This window comes from Megachile rotundata, chromosome 16, assembly GCF_050947335.1.
Source record: "Megachile rotundata isolate GNS110a chromosome 16, iyMegRotu1, whole genome shotgun sequence".
NCBI classification, from domain to species: domain Eukaryota; kingdom Metazoa; phylum Arthropoda; class Insecta; order Hymenoptera; family Megachilidae; genus Megachile; species Megachile rotundata.
Genome location: NC_134998.1, coordinates 12,315,731 through 12,339,983, shown reverse-complemented (window position 1 = coordinate 12,339,983; position 24,253 = coordinate 12,315,731). Strand labels below are relative to the sequence as shown.

Here is a 24,253-nt window from a genome sequence, read left to right as displayed (position 1 = left end):
TTAGAGGTTAGTCAATTGAAGTTTCGAGTCGTTAAATGTTATCAATTGAAATTTCGAGTCGTTACATGTTAGACAATTGGAATTTCGGGCCGTTAAGCGTTAGATCATTGGAATTTCGTGTCATCTTGTGTTACACTAATCGAATTTCAGGTCGTTGTACCAATACAGCATCGAAATTTCATCTTGTAGAAAGTTTGCGATATGAAATTCCGGGTAAAACATGGTAAAAGCATCACGAAATGAAATATGCATGAAAATCTCGGGTCGACGGCAATAAAAGACGTTTCCACTACCCCCCTGAAATTCCAGGTCGATGTGGATTCCGCCTCCGGAATTTCGGACCGTTCGACTGCATCGTTACACAAAAAGCACCATTACAGCTATCGAGTTAGTCATCGAACTACATTCGTACGCAGGTGATTTAATCGAACGTGCAACGACACGTGTACGAACAATGAATCCACGCACGACGCGATTGTTCATTCGACGAAAGTCCATCACCTTTGCACTTTAAATATTTGAAAGAAAATTACCTCTCTTTTCCCTCCTCCATCTTCCAGCTTTGATCGTGATTAAGCCTCCCAAGGTTAATTGCAACGTTTTTTTTTGTCCCGGTTTTTTCTCCCTACTTCTCGCTACATTTATGATGCAATACGGCCTCATCGATCGACCCGAAACTTCGCTTGAACCTCGCCAAGGAATCGGAACGGCGAGAATCGTCGATCAGATTCGAGAAACATCCGACGCGTTTTAATTTCAACCTGGCCATCCGACAGACGAATTATCCTCGCCAACTTCTTTCGACAATTAGATTAGCTTTGCTTTGAACGCAGATTGGCCTGTTTCCGATGTGTCCCAATTTCGCCTCGTCAGAAGGTGCTGTCCTTAATTAGACCCGCGTTAACTAGGCTCTTAATAATCAGGATCCTCTTAACGCCCCACGGAATCAGGTGTAATTAGGGCTTCGTTAATTCGAATCTGTTCATTCTCGCTAGATTAATCAGCTCCTCTACTCGCCAATTACGATCTTAATAATTGAAATTCTAATCAACCTGGAATTATTCGATTTTAAATACCTCCAAGAGTACCTTCGCTATCTTTACTTTCATTAGACAATCTCCCCTTTCTTGTAACTCTAACTTTTGATAACAATTGCAACTTCCAAATGAAGAGAAATATTCTACTTAACAAAATTGGCACCTGTTAGCGGATTTGTCTTTGAGCACAAGCGAGAAAGTCTCGATGTCACGCGCCATCTAGCGGCGAGGAGCGAAAGCAGGAGAGTAGAATAAGCTGAAGGAAAATTTCGTAGTAATCGTCGTATCGTTTATTTCATTTAATAACTACATTAATTTTCTCTTATACATAGTTTTTCTCTCTCCCCTCTCACGCACGCACACTCCATTTACGTACAACTGTGTAACATTTATAATATCTTTTATGTCATAACCTAACAACGTTTAACGCAACACGCACAGTTTTCACAGTGTTCTTCCCTCCTTTCACGCTGTCTCACTCTCACCCTTATCCTCGATATATTTATATATTTATATTTATATATATATATTTACTCCATTTTGTTTAGTATCTCGGGTCGCCGCCTTTTGCCGTTGAACAACTATATTTTTTTCCTTTTCACTTTTTAATAGCAAGAGCAAAAGGAACGACCCTCCTGCAGCCCTGTTATACATACATACATACACATAATATATATCGTTATATAATATATAAAATTTAATGTGTATATATATATAATATTTCTGCTCGATACTCTTTATATATATTATATACATACATGCACATGATTTCCTTGTTAACTACGGACAAAGTAAAAGTCGCCTCCTAACCTCGCTTTTTTTTATTCTTAACGGAGACTAGATAGCTATCTTTTAGTTCTGATATTCAAGTTTTGCGTTGAGCTTTTCTTCCCGCTTACAAATACATATCCCGATTCACTACAGTGACTTTCAAAATTATATCACTCTTAACGTTAATAAAGTCAAAGAACAATTTACTAACAATAAAAAAATTCAACGATCATTCGTTTAAAGATATTCGCAGACAGATTCAAAACTGAACCAACAATGGCTAATTTCAACAGCGGCAATATAACGAGAGCCTAACGTATATATTGATCGTGTAATTATTTAATTTTTGACACTCGTTGCAAGTTTCCAATTTCGCGATAAATTTAGGGTCACTGTGGTAGCAAATCGGCGATATAGGAGAATCGTGTAGACGGTGGATACGAAGGGAAAAAGGAGACGCAGGATGAACGAGGTGAATGAGCGATGGCAACAAGAATGTAATGCTTTCCGGTTTGGCTACTTTAGTTTCTAGCATTCCCGGGGAAAATTCGCTGTGTTTTGCGACGGTGCTGTCGTTGATAAGGTTCTCGTCACTTTTAGGGCCTCGTTCATCAGTTTGATCGATGCAGCAACGCTGCAATACGTTTTCTCCCTATCTTTCCGTTTCTTTTTTGGCCGGTTTTTGTGTCGTTCGTATCGCATACGCCTTGAATTGCCGTTCGAGACAGAAGGAAAATCGATTTTCTTACAATTTCAAGCTTCCTTTTTATACTTACAAATACTTTTACTCGTTTTTTAAATTTAATTTGTTCGATCTGCGACATTTCGCCTTAACAATCTCTCCGCGGAATTACAAGTCAAGTATTTTGTTTCGAGCTTTTTGATTAGGTTAACCCCTTGCCGTGTCATTTATTTAAGAGGTGCGTCAGTCAAGACTAACCATTCAGGACTATAACATTAAAACGAACAAAGAAAATTAAAATGTTCTAAGTATTTTATATTCAGGGATCCTTGACGACGCAAATTATAGTTGGATCTAAAATTCAAGTTGAAGAGTATTCAAAATTTGAGTAACATTAATCACATTTGAGCTGTGAGTGCGTCACGAGTGAGAGCACGGCAAGGGGTTAAGTAAATTGAGGTTAGTCGAAACAGTGCAAGAGGTAAAATCACGACATATTCATTTAAACCAGAATCGAGTGAAGCTAAAGGAATAAGGTTGAGAATAAATAGTAGGAACAGGTGGCGATCGGGTGTCCAAGTGCCCCGAGAACGCTGATTAAAGTATCAGCGTCGATTTTCCATGGGGTTTCCGTGGGAAATAAAGCAGCAGCCTGTTTGTTACTCCGGAATTCGAGTGTTGGCCCACTTAGGCCGAGTTTTGCCCCGTAGGAACGATCAAAGGGGTGGCTTTGAAGCGTGCTCCGGGGTAAGCCAGGCGTGCTTGTATGCGCCGCGTATTCATCTGTTCCTTTCACCGTTTCCATCTTCGCCCCAAAGTGTACCGAGCCTCGCGGTCTTTTTTCTCCCTCGGGTTAAAACGCAATTCAGCAGCAGGAAAGGAACGAGAAGAAAAAAAAAAACTGAATGAAAAATTCGCTGTCCTCGGCGCGGAATAATTCAACCCTCGTAGCCGCTAGGGCTACGTCACTCCCTATTTTTACCTCGCCAAATTTTACTTTTGTGCATCGATCGAGATTTCTGTCCTCTCTTAGTCCTGGGACTCTCCCATAATTTCGTAATTTATCGGGTACTGCTTTTGGTGTGAGGAGCAGGAGGCGACGCATGTGGTGCGTCACGGTGATGCACCGTTCTGTATGCATCGATCGATAAGTCAGAGATGAAGAAGACCAATAGCGTTTTTAGACAACAATCTCATAATTTATTTTGAGAAATCAACAATAGAAAGCTTGACGTATGAGCAATCCTAAAGGATGACACATGTGGTGCGTCACGGCGATGAACTCTTCTGAAGACATTGATCGATAAGAGAAAAATTAAGGAGATCGATGGCCTTCTGGGACAAGAATCTCATAATTTATTTTGAGAAATCAACAATAGAAAGCTTGTCGTATGAGCAAACCTAAGGGATGACACATATGGTGCGTCACGGCGATGAACTCTTCTGAAGACATTGATCGATAAGAGAAAAATTAAGGAGATCGATAGCCTTTTTGGACAAGAATCTCATAATTTATCTTAAGAAATCAACACTAGAAAGCTTGACGTATGAGAAATGCCTTGGGTGACGCATGTGGTGCGTCACAGTGATGTACTGCTCTGAGTGCATCGATCGATAATTCAAAAATTAAGACGATCAGTCGCCTTTTTGGACAGGAATCTCATAATTTATCTTAAGAAATCAACACTAAAAAACTTGATGTGTGAGGAATGCCTTGGGTGACGCAAGTGGTGCGTCACAGTGATGTACTGCTCTGAGTGCATCGATCGATAATTCAAAAATTAAGAAGATCAGTAGCCTTTTTGGACAGGAATCTCATAATTTATCTTAAGAAATCAACACTAAAAAACTTGATGTGTGAGGAATGCCTTGGGTGACGCAAGTGGTGCGTCACAGTGATGTACTGCTCTGAGTGCATCGATCGATAATTCAAAAATTAAGAAGATCAGTAGCCTTTTTGGACAATAATCTCATAATTTATCTTAAGAAATGAACACTAGAAAGCTTGACGTATAAGAAATGCCTTGGGTGACGCATGTGGTGCGTCACGACGATGTACCTCCGAGTACATCGATCGATAAGTGAAAAATTAAGAAGATCAATAATCTTCCTAGACAAGAATCTCACAATTTACCTTGAAAAATCAACGCTACGAATCGTGCCATGAGTAATCCTGACGCACATGGTGCGTCACGATGAACATCGATCGAAAAATTCACATCATTGAACTTTTTATGGAAAAATCTAGTAATTTATCCGGGGGAAAGGAATATTACGCGGCAGAATGAACGCTAGCTGCCATCGATGATGCGGCATCCCACGGGCAAGCTCGTCGGTGACGCGTGAGGAGCATTTACGTTTCAATAAACGCTCGAAGGGCTTCGGAGGATTCTCTTTGGGAAAGTGTAATAAAACACGCGACACCATTACTGGAAACGGCAAAGCGAGCGATTTCCTCCAGCTGACGCTGATCGATAGAGGAACACGGTTGGGTTCTGGTGCCGAGGTATATGGAAAGCAGCCTTCTTCGCTTTTCCGCGTCTTTTTTTTTCTCCTCCTTCCTTGCGTCTGCACCGAACATTTTATGCATCTTCGTTTCCCTCCTTCTCTCGCCTGTTTTACAAGGAAACTGTTCCGTCCTCCTTTAACCCCGTTTAAAAGCGGATCCACTGTTCCTACCGCTTTTCAGTAGCGTAACTCTATGCTCGGCCCGACCCCCTTTCAACTAAGTACTCTCATCTCTTTCCTTCATCGTTCTGTCGTTCTTTTACTTTTGTTTGCGCGCGAACGACCCGTTGTTTTCCCTCTCGCCTCCTTTTTTCTTCCGTTTTGCACCCGTTTTAGTTCCTTAGACACTGTCCCCGACACCTGTTCGACACATTTTTTCCTTCGAGCTGTTAGCAAAGCGTCGCTAAAAGATATTTCTGCGAGGACAGATACCTCTGAAAAGTATCGAGGTTCGTTACAGGGAAATTGGGGGCATTTCAAGACCGGTGAAGGAGTTCAGGTTGGGTCACGCGCGGACAAGAATCGAGAACTGATAAACTGTTGATTACCGGGCACGGAATAAATTTGCCGGGATTGGCTTTGTCGTCGGGTCGATATCGGTACACACAGGACACTCGAAACGCATCGACGCTGGACGAAACAACCGCAAACGTCACCGAAACGAAAACTGGCTCGCGTTGCGTTTACGCGCGATCGAGTCGTTTAATTAGCGAAATGACCGCACTCGATTTCCTTTCGTTTGTCTCTGTTTTTCTCATTTTCCAATCAATTTTCCTTGCGTCGTATTTGTACAGAAACACCGTTCGCGACGATTCACAATCGTCGCGACTGCTTAAGCGTACTCTTTTTCCGTCCAAGTGACAATTAGGCCTGTCGAGAGTCGAGAAGCGATAATTTCAATAGCGAAAAATATATTGTGTATATATAGTCTCTCTGTTAATTACTTTTCTTACGGGTTTAGAACCTAGGCTCGAACAGAAACAACTCAATATCTGCTTTCATAGTTTTAATTCGAACCGGTGACTCTTCAGGGACGCCACGCTGTCGAGTCGGTGACATCCTGAACGGCATCGATCGTCGTGAATTGTACGCTATAAACCGTACACGCAGGAACAAACTATCTACAGACAAATAGTGACCCATTTCGTTTTACGGACTTTCACGAACTTTGCCTTTATTGTTTTTAAATATTTTTTCTTCAAAGATTTTCTCATCGAAAATGACTCACAGACAAATTTCTGAGAAGTTATTAATTAATGATAATCGAGCAGCTTCACATTTTAACTGGGACGTTATTTGACGATTGGCTCGACGAGACAACTCGCTGTTTAGCCCTTTGCACTTTGCACTAAGTGTGGCTCGTCATTTCTCTTTAATTTTATAAATTTGAACAGATTGGTTTAATATATTATTGGTTTAATATATTATAAAATATTGATTGAATATATAATTTGTTTATAATGGATGAGTAATTTGTCACATACTCCTGTTGCAATATACCAAGCTTAATTTTTAAAAAGAAGTTAAGGAGTGGAAAGTTAAATTTGTCCCCGAACGCGGTTCGAGAAGTCCATCGACGAAAATGGTCCGAGCGTGTTTCACGTCGAGGCACTAATCCTAACATTAAGTTTTCACGACAACACTCGGGTAATTAACTAATGATATGTGAGGACGTGCTTAATCTTTAATGAGATGAGTGCGTTGGACGCTGGAAAAGCGTATATATACGGCTCTGCGTTTAGTGTCTCGGCAACGTTACTAATCGTTTCTCGCGAATATTAAATGCATGATTTTCTAATTTTACAAACTAACAAAATACCTTGAAAGCGGTTCATTCAAATTAAAACGAACAGATGACGTATTTGATGGGTACGTGGCATATCTGCAACACTACTGCAGGTTTCCTACATTTTGTATATAATTTATGAGATTAAAACTGGTATGTTGCGTTTATACTATTTAAGGGTTAAATTTGATGAAAAATCCTGGTTCGCGATAAACGTAGTATCGTTGCTCGAAACGATCGATGATTTCGACAGTTTAGAGCCAACTAGGTAGAAAATATTCGTTCTGCTTTAATCAAAATACCGAATCCTTTGTCTCTGCTCGCGGTACTTTATCACGGTGTCACGCACGATGATTAAAGACTCGATGCTACGAAAAAAGATCACTAACGATCAACTCTCGCTATATATGACGTATTTATATAGGTGATATGTACCAAATGGAAGATTCATGTTTCAGCGACGCGTTTGCCGCGAGACCAGAGCAAACTGTTCCAGTTCCTTCGTTTTAAGCTCGTTCGTGTGTTTGTTTTAGATAGGCGGCAACTTTGGAAGCTTGAGAAGCGTCATCTTGAAGCGAGTTCTTATAGAAGCTTTCCAAGTCTTTTTAATTCGGAAATTGTACATCGAATGTAGGTCCCTAGTTATTTAGAGGTAGCTACATGGAATACTAAATCGACAGTCGTACTTTCGGAGCTTCTGAAGCTTAATTAACAAATTAGCCCTTTCTGAATCTGGAAGTTCTACGAGTTTAGCTTATACGATGCCTTAGGCCCACTGATCATATTTCAAAAATATTCATTTCAAAAGGAAATCAATTAAGAATCTATTAATATTAAATCAATCTACCTTAGGCCTTAAACAGGTCATTCTAGGGCTCTTTAATTTTACTATAGGAGTTTCTAAAGCTTCCAAATCAAAAAATTATCCACCGGGATTGAATACACCTCAGGGACTAGGCTTATGTGGAACCTGGTCAGTTAGGACCTAGCCGGATACAGGTAACGACGCGTGGAAATACTGCGCGTGACATTCCAATGCGTGGCGATCGCAGTGCGCTGAAATATGGCGCGTGGAATTACAGCGCGTGGTATTACGACGTGTGGAAATACCACGCGTGACAATTCCAACGCGTGGCGATCGCAGTGCGCTGAATTATGGCGCGTGGAATTCCAACGCGTAGTAGTTCCAACGCGTAGTAGTTCTAACGAGTAGTAGTTCCAACGCGTAGTAACTCCAACGCGTGGCGATCGCGGTGCGCTGAAATATAACGCGTGGAATTACGGCGCGTGACAATTCCAACGCGTAGTAATTCCAACGCGTAGCGATCGCAGTGCGCTGAAATATAACGCGTGGAATTACGGCACGTGGAATTACGACGCGTGGAAATACCGCGCGTGACAATTCCAACGCGTAGTAATTCCAACGCGTAGTAATTTCAACGCGTGGCGATCGCAGTGCGCTGAAATATGACGCGTGGAATTACGGTGCGTGGAATTCCAACGCGTGGAAATACCGCGCGTGACAATTCCAACGCGTGGCGATCACAGCGCGCTGAAATATGACGCGTGGAATTACGACGCGTGGAAATACCACGCGTGACAATTCCAACGCGTAGTAATTCCAACGCGTAGTAATTCCAACGCATAGTAATTCCAACGCGTAGTAATTCCAACGCGTGGCGATCGCAGTGCGCTGAAATATGATGCGTGGAATTACGGTGCGTGGAATTCCAACGCGTGGAAATACCGCGCGTGACAATTTCAACGCGTGGCGATCGCAGCGCGCTGAAATATGATGCGTGGAATTACGACGCGTGGAAATACCACGTGTGACAATTCCAACGCGTAGGAATTCCAACGCGTAGTAATTCCAACGCATAGTAATTCCAACGCGTAGTAATTCCAACGCGTGGCGATCGCAGTGCGCTGAAATATGGCGCGTGGAATTACGCCGCGTGGCCATACTGACACCCAAATGATTCCACATTCGAAAATTATTCTCAAAGATCATTACCTTTTCTGAATCCTGTTACTCAACTAACCTAGATAGGTCTCTGTGTTAGGCCCTACTCCTTCAAACCCCAAATCCTACTCCACATGCTTCCAGGTATTCTCAAGGATCATACCTCTCCTGAATCCTAATCAGCTCACGAAGTTAGGTCACGCTTTAGGCCCCAGTCACATCCCTTAAGCTCAAATGTGACCCAGAATTTCTTAAATCTACAAAATTTCAAAATTATGCACCCAATTTGAAATAATCCTCGGAAGCGTGAACATCGATAGGCCACCCTCAGCTTCCCTATTCCGTCATAAATCCCTAACGGATCCATGTCCAGCAATTTGCGCGGATATCCTCTCACAGGGCACGTCCCATACAAAATGTATCCTCGAACAGTTTGTTCCCTGTTATTCTCGGGCGAAGCGATCGCTCTTGGTTGATCTTTCACCGAAATGACGGCCCTTAACGATCTATCTTAATCGATACCGTGGCTAAATGTCGCTGTGTATGCGTGTACGTGGAGCTACGTTGCGGAGCAAATTACACGGGTGCCTTAATTGCGTTAGGTACGTCTCTACGTCAACTTGTTCGACGGCACACTTAATCTCAGATATACAGCTGCGTGTGTCTTCTCACGTATTTATAGATCATATGTAATAATATGTATACGTATATGTACATCGCTTAAACAATACATCTCTTAAGTTCTATTTTTTTTTTTAACGTGTTCACGATTAATTCACGAGGTGCCATTTTTTTGCCGTTAATTATATGTATATGTATATGTATATATATATATTTGTGATCTCTGACAGCCTGAAGCCGAAGAAATCGTGTTATCCTCCCCAATTTTCTCGGTTAACCCTTGTCTGCCTCAGGGGTGCGCGGACCTTTTTTATCTCCCTTTTGCTCCTCCGAAAGCGGTGGAAACGAAATTGTTGCTCGTAAGTCAACGTTAACACACTGCCAACGTTAGGGTCTTTTTTCAAACGCAGAACATTTCAGCAGCTTAGAAATATAAAATGGCGGAGAGAAAAAGTAGGCTATTGGCAATGTGTTAATTTCATAGAATAGAATCGATTCGAGAAAAAGAACCGTGTTTGCAACTTTTTTTATTAAATTCTGCACCCTTGACGCCTGTCCCTTCATTCTCGAGATTACCTCGAAAATTTGACCTGGACTCCTTTCTCCCGGCGGATTATCCAAGCTCTTTTTTAAAATCCCTTTTGTTCTACTTTTATTAAACTTTGTATGTACGTTTTTTTTGCTTTTATCTCCTAGCGATTTAATTTATCTACTTGTTTAAACGTTTACTTCACCGACGGTATTGTCATGTTAGCTGTGCCCATCTTGAAAGTCCAGATCAAAGGTGGTGTCCCTTTATGCGATCGTGGTCCTCTTGAGCTCGTCTGTTAATCTTTGAGGTTCTCTTTACATCGTTCTAAGGGTCGAAGTGTGATTCGAGGGAGTTCCATGATTCCGAACGAGTTTCGTGCAGTCCTCCTCGTCGATTCTTCCGGATAGATCGTGGAACCTTCAATGGAAAATGATTGTACGATCGTAGAAGACTACGTTAGGCCGTGACTGCTCTTCTCCGTTCATTTATTGTCGTTTCGACACTTTCAAATTAGCTTCCAACAGTAGAAACTCGGAGAATAGATTGCTAAACACCGATGTAGATCAACTCATAGGCTACCTTATTTACTAGCATCAGCATTTTTATGGGGTCCAAGTGATCAAGTCTTGACCACCCTCACAGGATTCGTCATTTTTTAGGTTTGCTATCCCACGAGACCACAGTCTCTGAGGTCATGGACAGACATAAGCTTGTTACGGGATATGCACCCTTCGGAACCTCCATGCCGATGACTACCTTCATACACGCTTGAACGTTCAATTTATGGGGGTCGACCCTTTGATCCTCTTCGCGGTGGTCCCCGTTGCGCACACGAATATGATTATCTCGATCGCGAAAATAGAAGTATCTTGCAGAAAGTTCATTAAATTCTTCCGGACGTCGAAACTGAGAGCAGTCTCCTCGAAGGAGTCCTCGAGATCCTTAAGACGGTAACGACGCGAACAGCGAGGAGACTTCCGGTGAACTCGGGAAGACATCAACGAGACAGGGAGTTTATTTATAACGATTTCGAAAGCTCGAAAGAAGCGAGTTTGTCCAATTTCGCGAGGCGGAGAAGCGGAGCGTAAATTCCTTGGGAAACTGACACGATCCCGCGTCTCTGTCCCTTCTCATCCTCCTGTCACCTCCCCGTTATTCGTTACGGCAAGCGGTATTCCCAGTTTGAAGGTGTTGTCGAGTAGCTTCGAGGACACCAGTCTGCACTTAACCCGTTGAATTTTCGAGAGCTATCTATGGAGAGTCCTCCAGCCTTCTAATGGCCCGTACTTTATCGATATCCTTTTCGCTTTCCCGATCGTCGGACCAAATAATCGTAACAATTTGCAATTGGTTCGCTAGGAATTATGACCGCCGCAATTATCGACTCGGAACGATCTCTAATCGAGTCTTAAGATTTCCGAACTTGCCCTCCTCGAATATTCTCGTCTCCGAAACTTTCCATGGCCTCCCAAATCGTTATTTCCGGAACGAGACTGACAATCTCGAGGCAATTTCACTTTGTAACTTGCGCCAAATCGTTCCGCAACTTTTCTCCCCGAAGCTTATCCAGAGGCAGCGATCCTCCACAAAGCTTGTGCTTGAGATCGAGCATAAAGCTCCGGATCGATTTAAAGCGTTCGAACCATCGGGAAGAATCGAGGAACGACGCAGCGAAGGTTTTGGACGGGATCCAAGCGATCGTTCGCGACCTCCCCCCTCGTTCTTATGCAAAACGACGCACTTGTTGCTCGTTTTACTGATGAAACTTTTGTCACGAGTCCATCGATTGCACGAACAGGTGGTTAATCGCGGCGAACCGACTGTTTACTGCCACCAGCCGTCCCAACGGAAACACGTTTTTACCCGGAGCCGTATCGATCGGTCAGCTCTGCTCTCTGTATTATTTATGCAAATCGGATCACGGAGGTATTATCATTTGAATCAGACCGACGAGCATGCCCGCAGACCGTGTCCCGTCTATTTTTATTCAAATCCGCTCTTCTACAATCGTCTCTCCTTTCATCCACGATCGAAGCTTCGGTTTTCTTGCGCAAGCTGCTGAGACACCTGTTATGGGGCTTGGATACTTTAGGATACTTGGGTTACACCATGGTGGATGTGTTCGCATTCTTGATGGAGCCATGAGATTAGGTCAGCTTTGTAACTACGTCCCTGGTGGCTGCCATAACTCTACATGGGGATAATCCATAGGGTACACGTTTAGAACTTTCATCCACGATCGAAGCTTCGGTTGTCTTGCGCAGGTTGTGACATATGTTATGGGCTTTGGATGCTTTGGGATCTCCGGGTTACACCATGGTTCTTGATGGAGTTAGAGCCATGAGATTAGTAGGACAGCTTTGTAACTTCGTCTCTGGTGGCTGCCATAGCTCTACATGGGGCTAATCCATAGGGTACACGTTTAGAACTTTCATCCACGATCGAAGCTTCGGATGTTGTCTTGCGCAAGCTGCTGTGACACCTGTGACACGTTGGATGCTTTAGGATCTTCGGGTTACACCATGGTTGATGTGGTCGCATTCTTGATGGAGCCATGAGATTAGTCACCTTTGTAACTTCGTCCCTGGTGGCTGCCATAGCTCTACATGGGGCTAATCCATAGGGTACATGTTTAGAAACCTGTATGCTGAGATTCTGTATCCCTATCTGACGTTATTCTTATGAATTTAGAACTTTCATTCACGATCAAAGCTTATGGGGTTTGGATGCCTTAGGATCTTCAGGTTATACCATGGTTCTTGATGGAGTTAGAGCCATGAGATTAGTAGGACAGCTTCGTAACTTCGTCCCTGGTGTCTGCCATAGCTCTACATGGAGCTATAGGGTACATGTTTAGAAACTTGCATGCTGAGATTCTGTATCCCTATCTGACGTCATTCTTATGAATTTACGGGGAACTGTCCATAGGTCCAGCATCTGTGACAAGAGTATGGTTCCCTTTTTATCGAGGATTCCAATTTCGTGGGACGTTAAAAGTTGATGGGTGCAACCTTGAGTGCGCGACAGGGTCGTTAAGGCGTCCCGGTTTTTCCGGCAGCCCGGTCATCAATCTCTGAATCCCATCCGTTTGGATGAAATCTGTTTGGTCGAGGAAAGACGGTGTAGAGGAGGGCCAGAATGGCGACTGCTTACTAGGAAGCCCTGCTTAATCCTCCCGTTAAGTCCCTGCAGAAACTCGCTCGTAAATCTGGAATCAACTGGAATCAGCTTGTGTTCCTTCGGGTTATCTTTTTCGTTCGGAAGGGAGAAAAGTAGCCGCGGTTTGACGCTGATGGGTCCCGGGATCCATTGATCTACCCGACGATTAACAGCCTGTTAACCGCTAACGAGATCCTGAACCTGAAACCTACTGTTCGAAGCCCGGACTGCTGGCGGCTTTCAGAGAAGGGTCGATCGATACCGGTTGTGTCCCTCTTACGGTTTTAGATGACTCTCGAGAACGCCAGGATCGACGATAGCACCATGATCGCCAGGGTGTAGCGCAGATTCTCGGCCCCCGCTGACACACTCGAGGCTATCGCGCTGTTGCATGACTCCTGTATCGGATCTGTAACATCGACAGGAGAGTAGAGCTCGCGGAATGTTCGGGGAACTCGCAGGCAACGTTAGAGGAGATAGGATGAAAGTGCAAGCGACGAGGGAGCCAAGGAATCCAGGAAGTATGCGAAATGGGAACATTGCGTTCAGGGCTCCGAGGTATAATGCTTCTGGGGTAGTAATAGGAAACAGAAGATTGGGAGGTGGATACGCGGTATTAAGTTAGGACGAGAGGATACGAGGTTAGACAAGGATTAGAATGCGGGGACTTATTAGCAGGGTAGGAAATAAGGCACGGGGATTAAGTATTGGGACATTAGGAAGTAAATAATTGAGGGAATTGCAGTAGCGAATTACTACAACGTGTTACTAGTTAGGTTATTGTTAACGGAGACTAGGAAGGAGTCTTATAGTTGAGACAAAGATTTATGATGCAGTAATTTGAAGCAGTGTGACAACTGTGTGTATAAAGGATTATGAAGTAGGATTATAGAGATGCACAGTAGGAAAATATACAAAAAGCAGTTAATAACATTTAACAAAACTCGATACACAGTGTTTAATTAATCAAATTTCGCCATGACTTTTTCTAAAATGAAGCAGCGTGACACTCCCGCCTCGCATACTCGCCAGGGACCAATTTCAACACTGAAACGCTTAATTCATCCAATTACCCGAGCTCATTAGCAGCCCAGCAGCAATTTCAGTCGCGCCATTCGTTAATGGCTGCCAAGAACAGAGAGAATTCGTTTCGCGTTCATTTAGTGCGGTATAAATATTCGAACACCTTCAATCATCATCCTTTTCACCGTCCTAACTGATCGAATGTCTCATATTCTATTCTCTGTGACCGCCCTTGGTAACTGTCCGTGTAAAATTGCTGGATGAATAAGCATTTCAGTAATCCATAGGTCTCTACGGTATTACAAGGACACGGAAGAGATCGTTACGTTAAAATTACTGCATGCTAAATATCTGTGTGAAGTTTCCGGGTTTCAGGATTTTTACGTATTAAATTACTGTTACTGTGCGTTATGTGAGAGGGAATTACTGTGTGATGGTGTTACGATGGAATTACTGTGCGCCATATTATCACGCGATGGAATTACTGTGCGTAATAGTAGCGCGGACTGGAATTATTATGTGATGGAATTAGTATGGGTTGGAATTATCGTGCGTCGTATTTCCACGCGGTGTAATTCCACGCGCCGTATTTCCACGCATTGGAACTCCACGCGCTGGAATTCCAAGCACCGTATCTCCACGCGTTGTATTTTCAAGCGCTGGAACTCCACGCGCCGTAATTCCACGCGCTGGACTTTCAAGCACCGTATCTCCACGCGTTGTATTTCCACGCGCTGGAACTCCACGCGCTGGAAATCCACGCGCTGGAACTCCACGCGCTGGAACTCCACGCGCTGGAAATCCACGCGCTGGAACTCCACGCGCTGGAACTCCACGCGCTGGAACTCCACGCGTTGGAACTCAATGCGCTGGAACTCCACGCTCTGGAATTCCAAGCACCGTATCTCCACGCGCTGGGACTCCACGCGCTGGAACTCCACGCGTTGGAACTCAATGCGCTGGAACTCCACGCTCTGGAATTCCAAGCACCGTATCTCCACGCGCTGGAACTCCACGCGTTGTATTTCCACGCGCTGGAACTCCACGCGCCGTAATTCCAAGCGCCGTATCTCTACGCGTCGTATTTCCACGCGCTGGAATTCCACGCGCCGTAATTCCACGCGTTGGAATTCCAAGCACCGTATCTCCATGCGCTGGAACTCCACGCGCTGGAACTCCACGCTCTGGAATTCCAAGCACCGTATCTCCACGCGCTGGAACTCCACGCGTTGTATTTCCACGCGCTGTAACTCCACGCGCCGTAATTCCAAGCACCGTATCTCTACGCGCCGTAATTCCAAGCACCGTATCTCTACGCGTCGTATTTCCACGCGCTGGAATTCCACGCGCCGTAATTCCACGCGTTGGAATTCCAAGCACCGTATCTCCACGCGTTGTATTTCCACGCGCTGGACCTCCACGCGCCGTAATTCCAAGCACCGTATCTCTACGCGTCGTATTTCCACGCGTCAAAATTCCACGCGCCATACCCTAACGCGCCGCAATCTCCCACGCGTTGGAATTCCAACGCCCCACATTTCCACACTCCATAGTTACCACGCATTGCATCGCCCTGCGTTGTAATTACCATGCGCAGTAGTTATCGCGCGTTGTATCGCCACGCGCAGGAATTACTATGCTCCACATCGTCACGCGCGGAAGTTGGCACGCGCTGGTAATACCGTGCGTCGCATTGTCACGCGGTGGAATAACAGCGCGTTGTATTGTCACGTAGAGAAATTACAACGCGTTGAAATTACAATGTGCCATATTGCCTCGCGTTAAATCGTCCCGTGTTCGCTACTCGTTGTTCCACCGCTAATGCGTCCTTCTTTTATCGTCCCTGTGCCACTAATTCCCGATTTCCAATTTACAGACCCATTTGCGGCGATATAACGAGAGTCTCGAGCGAGATCCCGTTGTCGCAGGTGGTTCTCGAAAGAAACGAGAGGTGCAGTAATTTGGACGCCATTAGGGGCGAGCTTTAAGTGTCCTGTTAATTAAAGCGACGAGGAAATTGGTAGCTGCCGTACATACTAATGCCACGAGTTATTTCTCGGGTTTAACGACGAAAGTTAAACGCGAATCAAGGCGAGCCAAGATTGTTCCGGGTCATTCCGGCTTTGAAATTAGGGGAACCGATACCGTTGTGCTCGAGGTGATCGATGTACCAGCAACGGATATGTTATTTCGTGGTCGGACAACTCCCATACGAGTGGGCCGGATTGTGCAAAGAAGAAAGCCCGGTGTATTCGGTTTTCCGATATTAATCTGGGAATTGCAAGTGGCTCTAGTCTTCTGCGGTCGAGCCAATTCTCATGGATCTCCGGTGATCAGCCTTTGAAAAAGCTGCCTGACCCACTGTCGCCGGAAAGAAATTACCTTCGCAGCTTTCGTTCTTTTTCGATTCGACAGGCTTCGCGAAACGCGAACGATTTGCTCTTCGAACCTACCTCTTCTGTCTGTTTAATTGATACCAGGTTTTTGCCATTTCGTATGGAACTTTAATTAATTATTTTTTGTCGCAACACTTCTTGGTCCGCGTCTCATCTTCGTGAACAAAGAAACTAAGTAAAAACCGGTGTCGCAACTTTCTGATCTAGCTAATTATGCAAAACCAAGTTAACGTTGAATGCGAGTTTCAATGATTTATTCATGAGTCACATCTGTTCCAGATTTAATGCGCAGATAATGGCGGAATCAATGCTAACCGTGTGTTAATGTGACTAATATTACCCTAACTTTTTTTGTACCGAGGTAATTCTTAACCTTGTGCTAACCTAACTAATCTTTATTCTATTATGCTAACTCTTGCTTGACCTTACACTAATCTGACAGCCGTAATTCTGAAGCTGGTTTAGCCTAACTTTTGCTTAATCACATGCTAAGTCTTGTGTTTTATTCGAACTTTTCTGTCGTGACTCCGATTGTCCTCGTATTAACTGCACCGTCACGATTCTGGGGCAGAACCTTCAATTTACCCTAACGGTTTAATAAATTACGCTAACGGAATATCGAGTATAATTTTAATCCGAGAAAAGTAAAATACACGTAATCCGATTGGAGGCGTGAAACAGTGTAAGGTGAAAATGGGAGATGCAACAGCGTCGTCGTTCGGTTCGATCAAACACCGGGATTAATCCGAAACAATCTCGAACAAACAAAAGCGGGGAATTATGCGAGCGAATGCGAAATGAGAGCAGCAGTGTTGGAACGTCACGCAACAACAACAACCGCTCGGATAACGAAATGCGGGGAACACGGAAAATCTCGTGGGTATCGATCCGTCGGGGCTTGAATTATTTATCGAAGCCCCGCCTATCGCCGATAGCCCCACGCAGATAATTTCAGTAGCCGACCAGTTGTTGAGGGCTGCTAATGCATTAAGTAAACGAGGCATCGATCTCGCCGCAGCAAGGACACCGAGATGTCTGAAGGAGAGAATGACAAATGAAACCCGCCTCGGCGAACATGCCACGATAAACCGATGGAAATTGTGCGCTCAAGTTTCGTTTCGTCGACTTGTGCGTGTCGCATGCAAATCGCTCGTAACAGAACTTATGTGCGTGGAAGAAGTACTGGAAATAACGAATTATTCTTTGAGAACCTTAGTGGCTCTCTGGCTAACGCGCCTGCTTTCGAATCTGACTGTCCAGGGTTTGAATCCAGTTTTGGGAAAAAATTTTATCTGGTTTTTTTCTTTGAATTCTTCTTTGAATCTGTCGTGTTGGATGAATTCTGAGTAGAAAAAAATATTCGAGGAATTCGGAATTCAAAACTTGAATTTGAGTGGTCGAATATCTGAACTTGAATTGAGTAGTCGAATATCTGAACTCGAATCTGAGTATTCGAATATTCAAACTTGAATTCGAGTAGTCGAATATCTGAACTTGAATCTGAGTATCTGAACATCCAAACTTGAATTTGAGTAGTCGAATATCTGAACTTGAATCTGAGTATCTGAACATCCAAACTTGAATTTGAGTAGTCGAATATCTGAACTTGAATCTGAGTATTCGAATATCCAAACTTGAATTTGGGTAGTCGAATATCTGAACTCGAATCTGAGTATTCGAATATCCAAACTTGAATTTGAGTAGTCGAATATCTGAACTTGAATCTGATTACTCGAATAACCAAACTTGAATTTGAATAGTCGAATATCTGAACTTGAATCTGATTACTCAAATATCCAAGCTCGAACTTGAATAGTCGAATGCCTAAACTTGAACCTAAATATTCGAGCATCTACTAGAATCACAAAGTATTGAATTCCGCTTGAATCTCAAGTAAAAGTGTACTGTAAACGAAGAAATATTACGCAGTAATGAAAGAGTATAGTGATACAGTGTGTAATATAGTAACGTGGAAAGGGAAACGACGAAGTAATGGAACAGGAAAATGGATAGAAGAAAAAGGTCCAAGAAAATGTAACTCGAGCAGGTGATACAAAATGGCTTCCCACCTGGTACTCCCTTCAACCTCGGCAGAAACTCGTTCCAGAAAGCGCAGGACGTGGTGCGTGGGCCTTTTCCAAGGCCAGTTCTCTCCGCGTCGAAGATAAAATACTGTGGTTGATCCCTCGAATATGGTGGCCACTCAGACTCCTCGTTCGTCGGTTTCCTGGAAGATTGATCGAGTTACGACGAAGTTCCATTGTTTGTTAAAAACAAGAGGGCTAATTTACCCTTGTAACTCGATAAATCGAAATAAGAGCCCCTAAGGGATTAATTAGAGACGTTGAAAGGGCGTTGTCACGTTGATAATTAATTCGAGACATCGCAAACACTGGCAGTTAACTGGTTTCATTTAAAATCGATATTAACGCTTGTCGCGGCTAATAAATTGTGTCCTGTATCAAAGTGCTTTATTAATCATTGTAGGAGTATGCTTTCGGATGGGTCAATCAAACATTTACCAGGCAAATTTCCATTAATAAATTATCTATCCCTTCGTTCAATTAGTCTCGTCGAAATCGAAATTGCGAAAGGAATCTGAAACAGCCAGCACTCCACGAAGAAGGACAAAGCTTTTAATGCCAGTTGTCGAGTGTGTAGTGGAATTAAAAATATCACGAGGAGAGTCCTTATAGATCCTTACGTGGCAGATTAAAAAAGAATAGCAGCTTGGAACGTATTCAACGGTCATACGATATATCGAGCCGGCAGTGTTCACTGCAGATAAATAATTCGCGGGTTCCTGGTAACCCAGATTGAAAACCTTTACGGATCATATCCACGGGCCAATCGTTAATATTTCACCGTGGTCGCCAAATACGACACTTTGTTCGAAATTAATCCGCAGGATGACTTCTTGCTCAGCTAGCCACGTCACTGGAATTATTAATCCAGCTTCAGATATGGCGACGCTATTCTATTCTTGTGTCAAAGGTCATCGTAACGAGGAAATTGACGCAAGTGTTTGGAAAACGAACAAAATCATCTCAGAATATGTCACGGGAGTTTGCTTTAAAAGTAGACCGGTGTCAACATTTAACACTGCATATTTGAACGAAAATGGTTGGGGGGCTGCATTGACCTCGATGGAACAACTGTGGACTCTCGGTATATTGCCGAGGGGTGCACGTGTGCGATGGAAAATACATGCGTTGATTCGATATTCGGTGACTTAGCGTGTGGAGATGTTAATTCAACACGTGGTGATACCACGCATGATAATTCTACGCGATGGGAATACCACGCGTGGTAATTCTACGCGAAGGGAACACCACGCGTGATGACTCAGCACGATGGAAATACCACGCGTGACAATTCTACGTGATGGGAGTACCACGCGTGGTAGTTCTACGCGAAGGGAACACCACGCGTGGTAATTCTACGCGAAGGGAACACCACGCGTGGTAATTCTACGCGAAGGGAATACCACGCGTGGTAATTCGATACGATGGAAATACCACGCGTGGTAATTCTACGCGAAGGGAACACCACGCGTGGTAATTCTATGCGAAGGGAACACCACGCGCGGTAGTTCTACGCGAAGGGAACACTACGCGTGGTAATTCTACGCGAAGGGAACACCACGCGTGGTAATTCTACGCGAAGGGAACACCACGCGTGGTAGTACTACGCGAAGGGAATACCACGCGTGGTAATTCTACGCGAAGGGAACACCACGCGTGGTAATTCTACGCGAAGGGAACACCACGCGTGGTAATTCTACGCGAAGGGAACACCACGCGTGGTAATTCGATACGATGGAAATACGACGCGTGGTAATTCTACGCGAAGGGAATACCATGCGTGGTAATTCGATACGATGGAACTACCACGCGTGGTGATGCGCCGCGTAAGACTATAATGTAATGATACCGCAACCCATGGCAATCTAACGCATGGAATCACCTCCAGTGAAACAACTACTGACATAATAATCCATCAAGTCGCAACGCATCGCAGTCTAAGATCCGCAGTTCAATAAATCTTCCACTCCCGCAAAGACCATCACTTAGAACACGTTTAAGCGGTCATATACCGAGAGTCCCTCGCACTACCGAATCAAAACAAGATCCGCAGTGTCCCAGAAACGAACTAAAGGATAATAAAACGAACACAGGAGCATCCACCGAGTAGAAAAAGTTGATTGGGGAAAATTTGTATAATGTCGCGACACGTTCATGCAAGTAAAATTTGTTGCCCGGGTGTCTTCCATCGCTTTAGGCTTTTCCGGCGAAGCTGCTCGGCTTCTTATTCAGCCGGGGGTATATTTCAAACGAGGCCAGACGTGAATAGCAAATGCAATTTTAAGCAGCCGCGACTGGGACGTTGCTTTTAAATAGCAAAAGTAGAATCGACGGCTGTCAGACGGCGGTGTGAACTTTCAGAAAAATGTCGGAACGAATAATACACCCGGATCTTTCGCGTTGCATTAAGTAGAAAATGCTGCAAGGAAATTGACGCTCCTTATCGTCGACGGTACCATAGGAACGAATAAATAAAGTGACAGGAGAGCATCCAATTTGACCCGACGGTATTACTCGAAGGGTGCATTCGGAAAATATAAAGTGGAAAAGGAAATTTGATTCGTGCAAGTTTTTCGCAGCGATGCGTCATAATAATCGAGAATCTCGATAAATTTGTCTCGTGCCGTTCCTTCGGACATGATTTACGAGCCGTTAATCCGACCGAGATGAAATATCGTTCAATTCTTATCCTGTTAAATGAACGGAATGTGACGCGGCAAGAAACGTTCTGTCTTCGGACAGGAACAGTGGGACCTAAATACCACGCGTGGTAATTCTTTGCGAAGGGAACACCACGCGTGGTGACTCAGAACGATGGAAATACCACGCGTGGTAATTCTACGCGATGGGAGTACCACGCGTGGTAATTCTACGCGATGGGAGTACCACGCGTGGTAATTCTACGCGAAGGGAACACCACGCGTGGTAGTTCTACGCGAAGGGAACACCACGCGTTGTAATTCTACGCGAAGGGAACACCACGCGTGGTAATTCTACGCGAAGGGAACACCACGCGTGGTAATTCGATACGATGGGAATACCACGCGTGGTAATTCAATACGATGGGAATACCACGCGTGGTAATTCTACGCGAAGGGAATACCACGCGTGGTAATTCGATACGATGGGAATACCGCGCGTGGTAATTCGATACGATGGGAATACCACGCGTGGTAATTCGATACGATGGGAATACCATGCGTGGTAATTCGATACGATGGGAACACCACGCGTGGTAATTCGATACGACGGGAATACCACGCGTGGTAATTCGATACGATAGAGATACCACGCGTGGTAATTCGATACGATGGGAATACCACGCGTGGTAATTCGATACGATGGAAATACCACGCGTAGTAATTCGATACGATGGGAATACCACGCGTGGTGATTCGATACGATAGAGATACCACGCGTGGTAATTCGATACGATGGGAATACCACGCGTGGTAATTCGATACGATGGAAATACCATGCGTGGTAATTCGATACTTTAGAGATACCATGCGTAGTAATTTAATACGATGAGAATACCACGCGTGGTAATTCAATGCGAACAGAGTACCACGAGGTCCGATATCGGAGACACACAGACTCGTGGAGTAGCGGGTCAACGGGGATGCGGGACAAACAAAAATCCAATCGATAATTTCATTTGGCTGAAAGGGAAATTGACCCTTCTTGATATTCCGCGTTCGATTTTATAGCTTCGACATTGTTTCCGTACTAAAACCTTCCTTGTATCTCGCAATCGCATAAGTGGATTCGGAAAGGAGCACGCAAGAATTTTTCACGAAAGTAGGTCGAACGTTGTCGTGTCAAATTTCCATGAATTTTTTAGCGATTTCCGTTCTACCCGTATCCTTCAAAAATTGAAATTCCTCCGCGGATAAAATTATTTCCTAAAGTATCCTCGACCTACAAAATCAGGAAGTTTCTAAGCAAAGTGTTCTCGGCGGGATAAACTCCCGGAAAGATGGCCCGTTCCCGTGGAACTAGACAACGAAAAACGACCACGATCCCGACTTTTCATCGAGTCGTTGGTTACATAATAACGCGTTCAGCGAAAAACTTACCCCAAGTAGGCGAACTTGGAGAAGTAGAGTATCATCCTGAGGGATAGTTCTCGTTCCTTGTCGCTGTACTTCAAGGACGTGTTCAAAGGATGCCCAAACACGTACTCCACCTCGTCGCCGTGCATCACACCCATCCACTCGCCCCATAGGTTCGTGCTCGTTCTCTGTAACACGGTTTCCACGTCGGTTATGCTTGCGTTAAACGCTCGTTCGAATACATTCTCAGCCTGTCGCCGTGTATCAGCCCTGTCCGCTGACCCCATAGATTGACTCTCACCCTACCTCGACACGGTATCGCGTTGTCATTAACCGCTCGCTAACCCCTGCAGTTTGTCAGTTTTCATTCCGGCGGTGTAGCTCTCTCGAAACGCTTCTCGCGGAAGAATTAACGCGCGGTGTTCAACCAACGATCACTTTCGGAAAATTAATTACCCGTACCGACGGAACTAGGTCTACTTTTTTTAAACTTAGACCTACTTTCTGGGGATTATATTTTTCTTAGATACTTAGGGACCAGTTAGGGTCGAAGATTAGTCGCTTACTTGTGGTTCTGGACCATAAGAATTTTGGGACTTTTGGGGTCTGGGGTTTTATTAAGGATTTGGGGTTTTATTAGGGACCACTGTACGTTTTGGGGTGTTACTAGGTTCTACTGGAAACTAGTAGGCTCTGGACAGTGCAGAATGGTACTGGATTATAGGGTATCGTTGGACCCAACTGAAATCAGCAGAGTACTGGACCCTAAGGATTTTGGGACTCTTAGGGATCTGGGATTTTATAAGGGACCTGGGGTTTTATTATGGACCATTGTACATTTAGGGGTATTACTAGGTTCTACTGGACCCTAGTAAGCACTGGACATTGCAGAATGGTGCTGGATATTATAGGGTACCGTTGGACCCAAGTGACACCAGCAGAGTACCGGACCCAAGTGACATCAGCAGAGTACTGGACACTGGGTACTATATTAGTGTTATGCAATATTAATACTGTTCCATCTGAGATGCTAATAAGCTTCACTGTTCCATAGGTTACTACTGGACACTACACGACACTGGGACTACAAGGTGCTCCATAGGGTACTACTCCAGAAGACACTAGTGGATCCTGGACTATTGGACACTGCCATAGTACTGCTGAGTCCACATGATACTACCCATGGAATACTACTGGATGCATGATACTACTACATTCTGTAAGGTGCTACTGTATACTGCAGTTACTACTCTGTACTGTGAGGTGCCATTTAATGTTGCAGGTGCATTGAACGTTCATCTTGGAAGGGCTACTGGAAGGCTACTTGGACTGGCTACTGGAAAGATCTGACTGCATGAACACACTGCTGGGTGACTACTAGATGTTGTACACTATTAGACACTGCTGTCTGCTGTTAGGCCTAAGTGGACACAATAGAAGACTACAGAGTACCATCAGGTACCAGTGGATGCTACTAGGTGCTGTACACTGTTGGACATTAGATGAGTCTGCTAGATACTGCAGTTTGCTGTTGCACATTTAAATGAGTGATGCAACCTATACATTATTAGACACTGCTGTCTGCTGTTAGGCCTAAGTGGACACAATAGAAGACTACAGAGTACCATCAGGTACC

General features: G+C 44.3%; 1 protein-coding gene across 4 annotated transcripts in view; it reads right to left on the bottom strand.

The window, feature by feature from the left end:
* Positions 1-24,253, bottom strand: part of AChE-2 (acetylcholinesterase 2) — a 113,285-nt gene that overhangs the window by 18,206 nt on the left and 70,826 nt on the right. The window contains exons 4-7 of one of the 4 annotated variants that reach the window (XR_013040890.1): positions 22,642-22,805; positions 18,548-18,705; positions 12,762-13,468; positions 1,305-12,540 (exon numbers count right to left, since the gene is read on the bottom strand). Coding sequence is in view for 2 of the 4 variants with exons in the window: in XM_012280208.2 (XP_012135598.2) it covers positions 13,344-13,468; positions 18,548-18,705; positions 22,642-22,805 (447 nt within the window). In the remaining 2 variants the exon portion in view is untranslated. Of the gene's footprint in view, positions 1-1,304; positions 13,469-18,547; positions 18,706-22,641; positions 22,806-24,253 lie in introns of those variants that run through there. The other 3 variants (XR_013040891.1, XM_012280208.2, XM_076541092.1) reach the window with 3 other exon arrangements.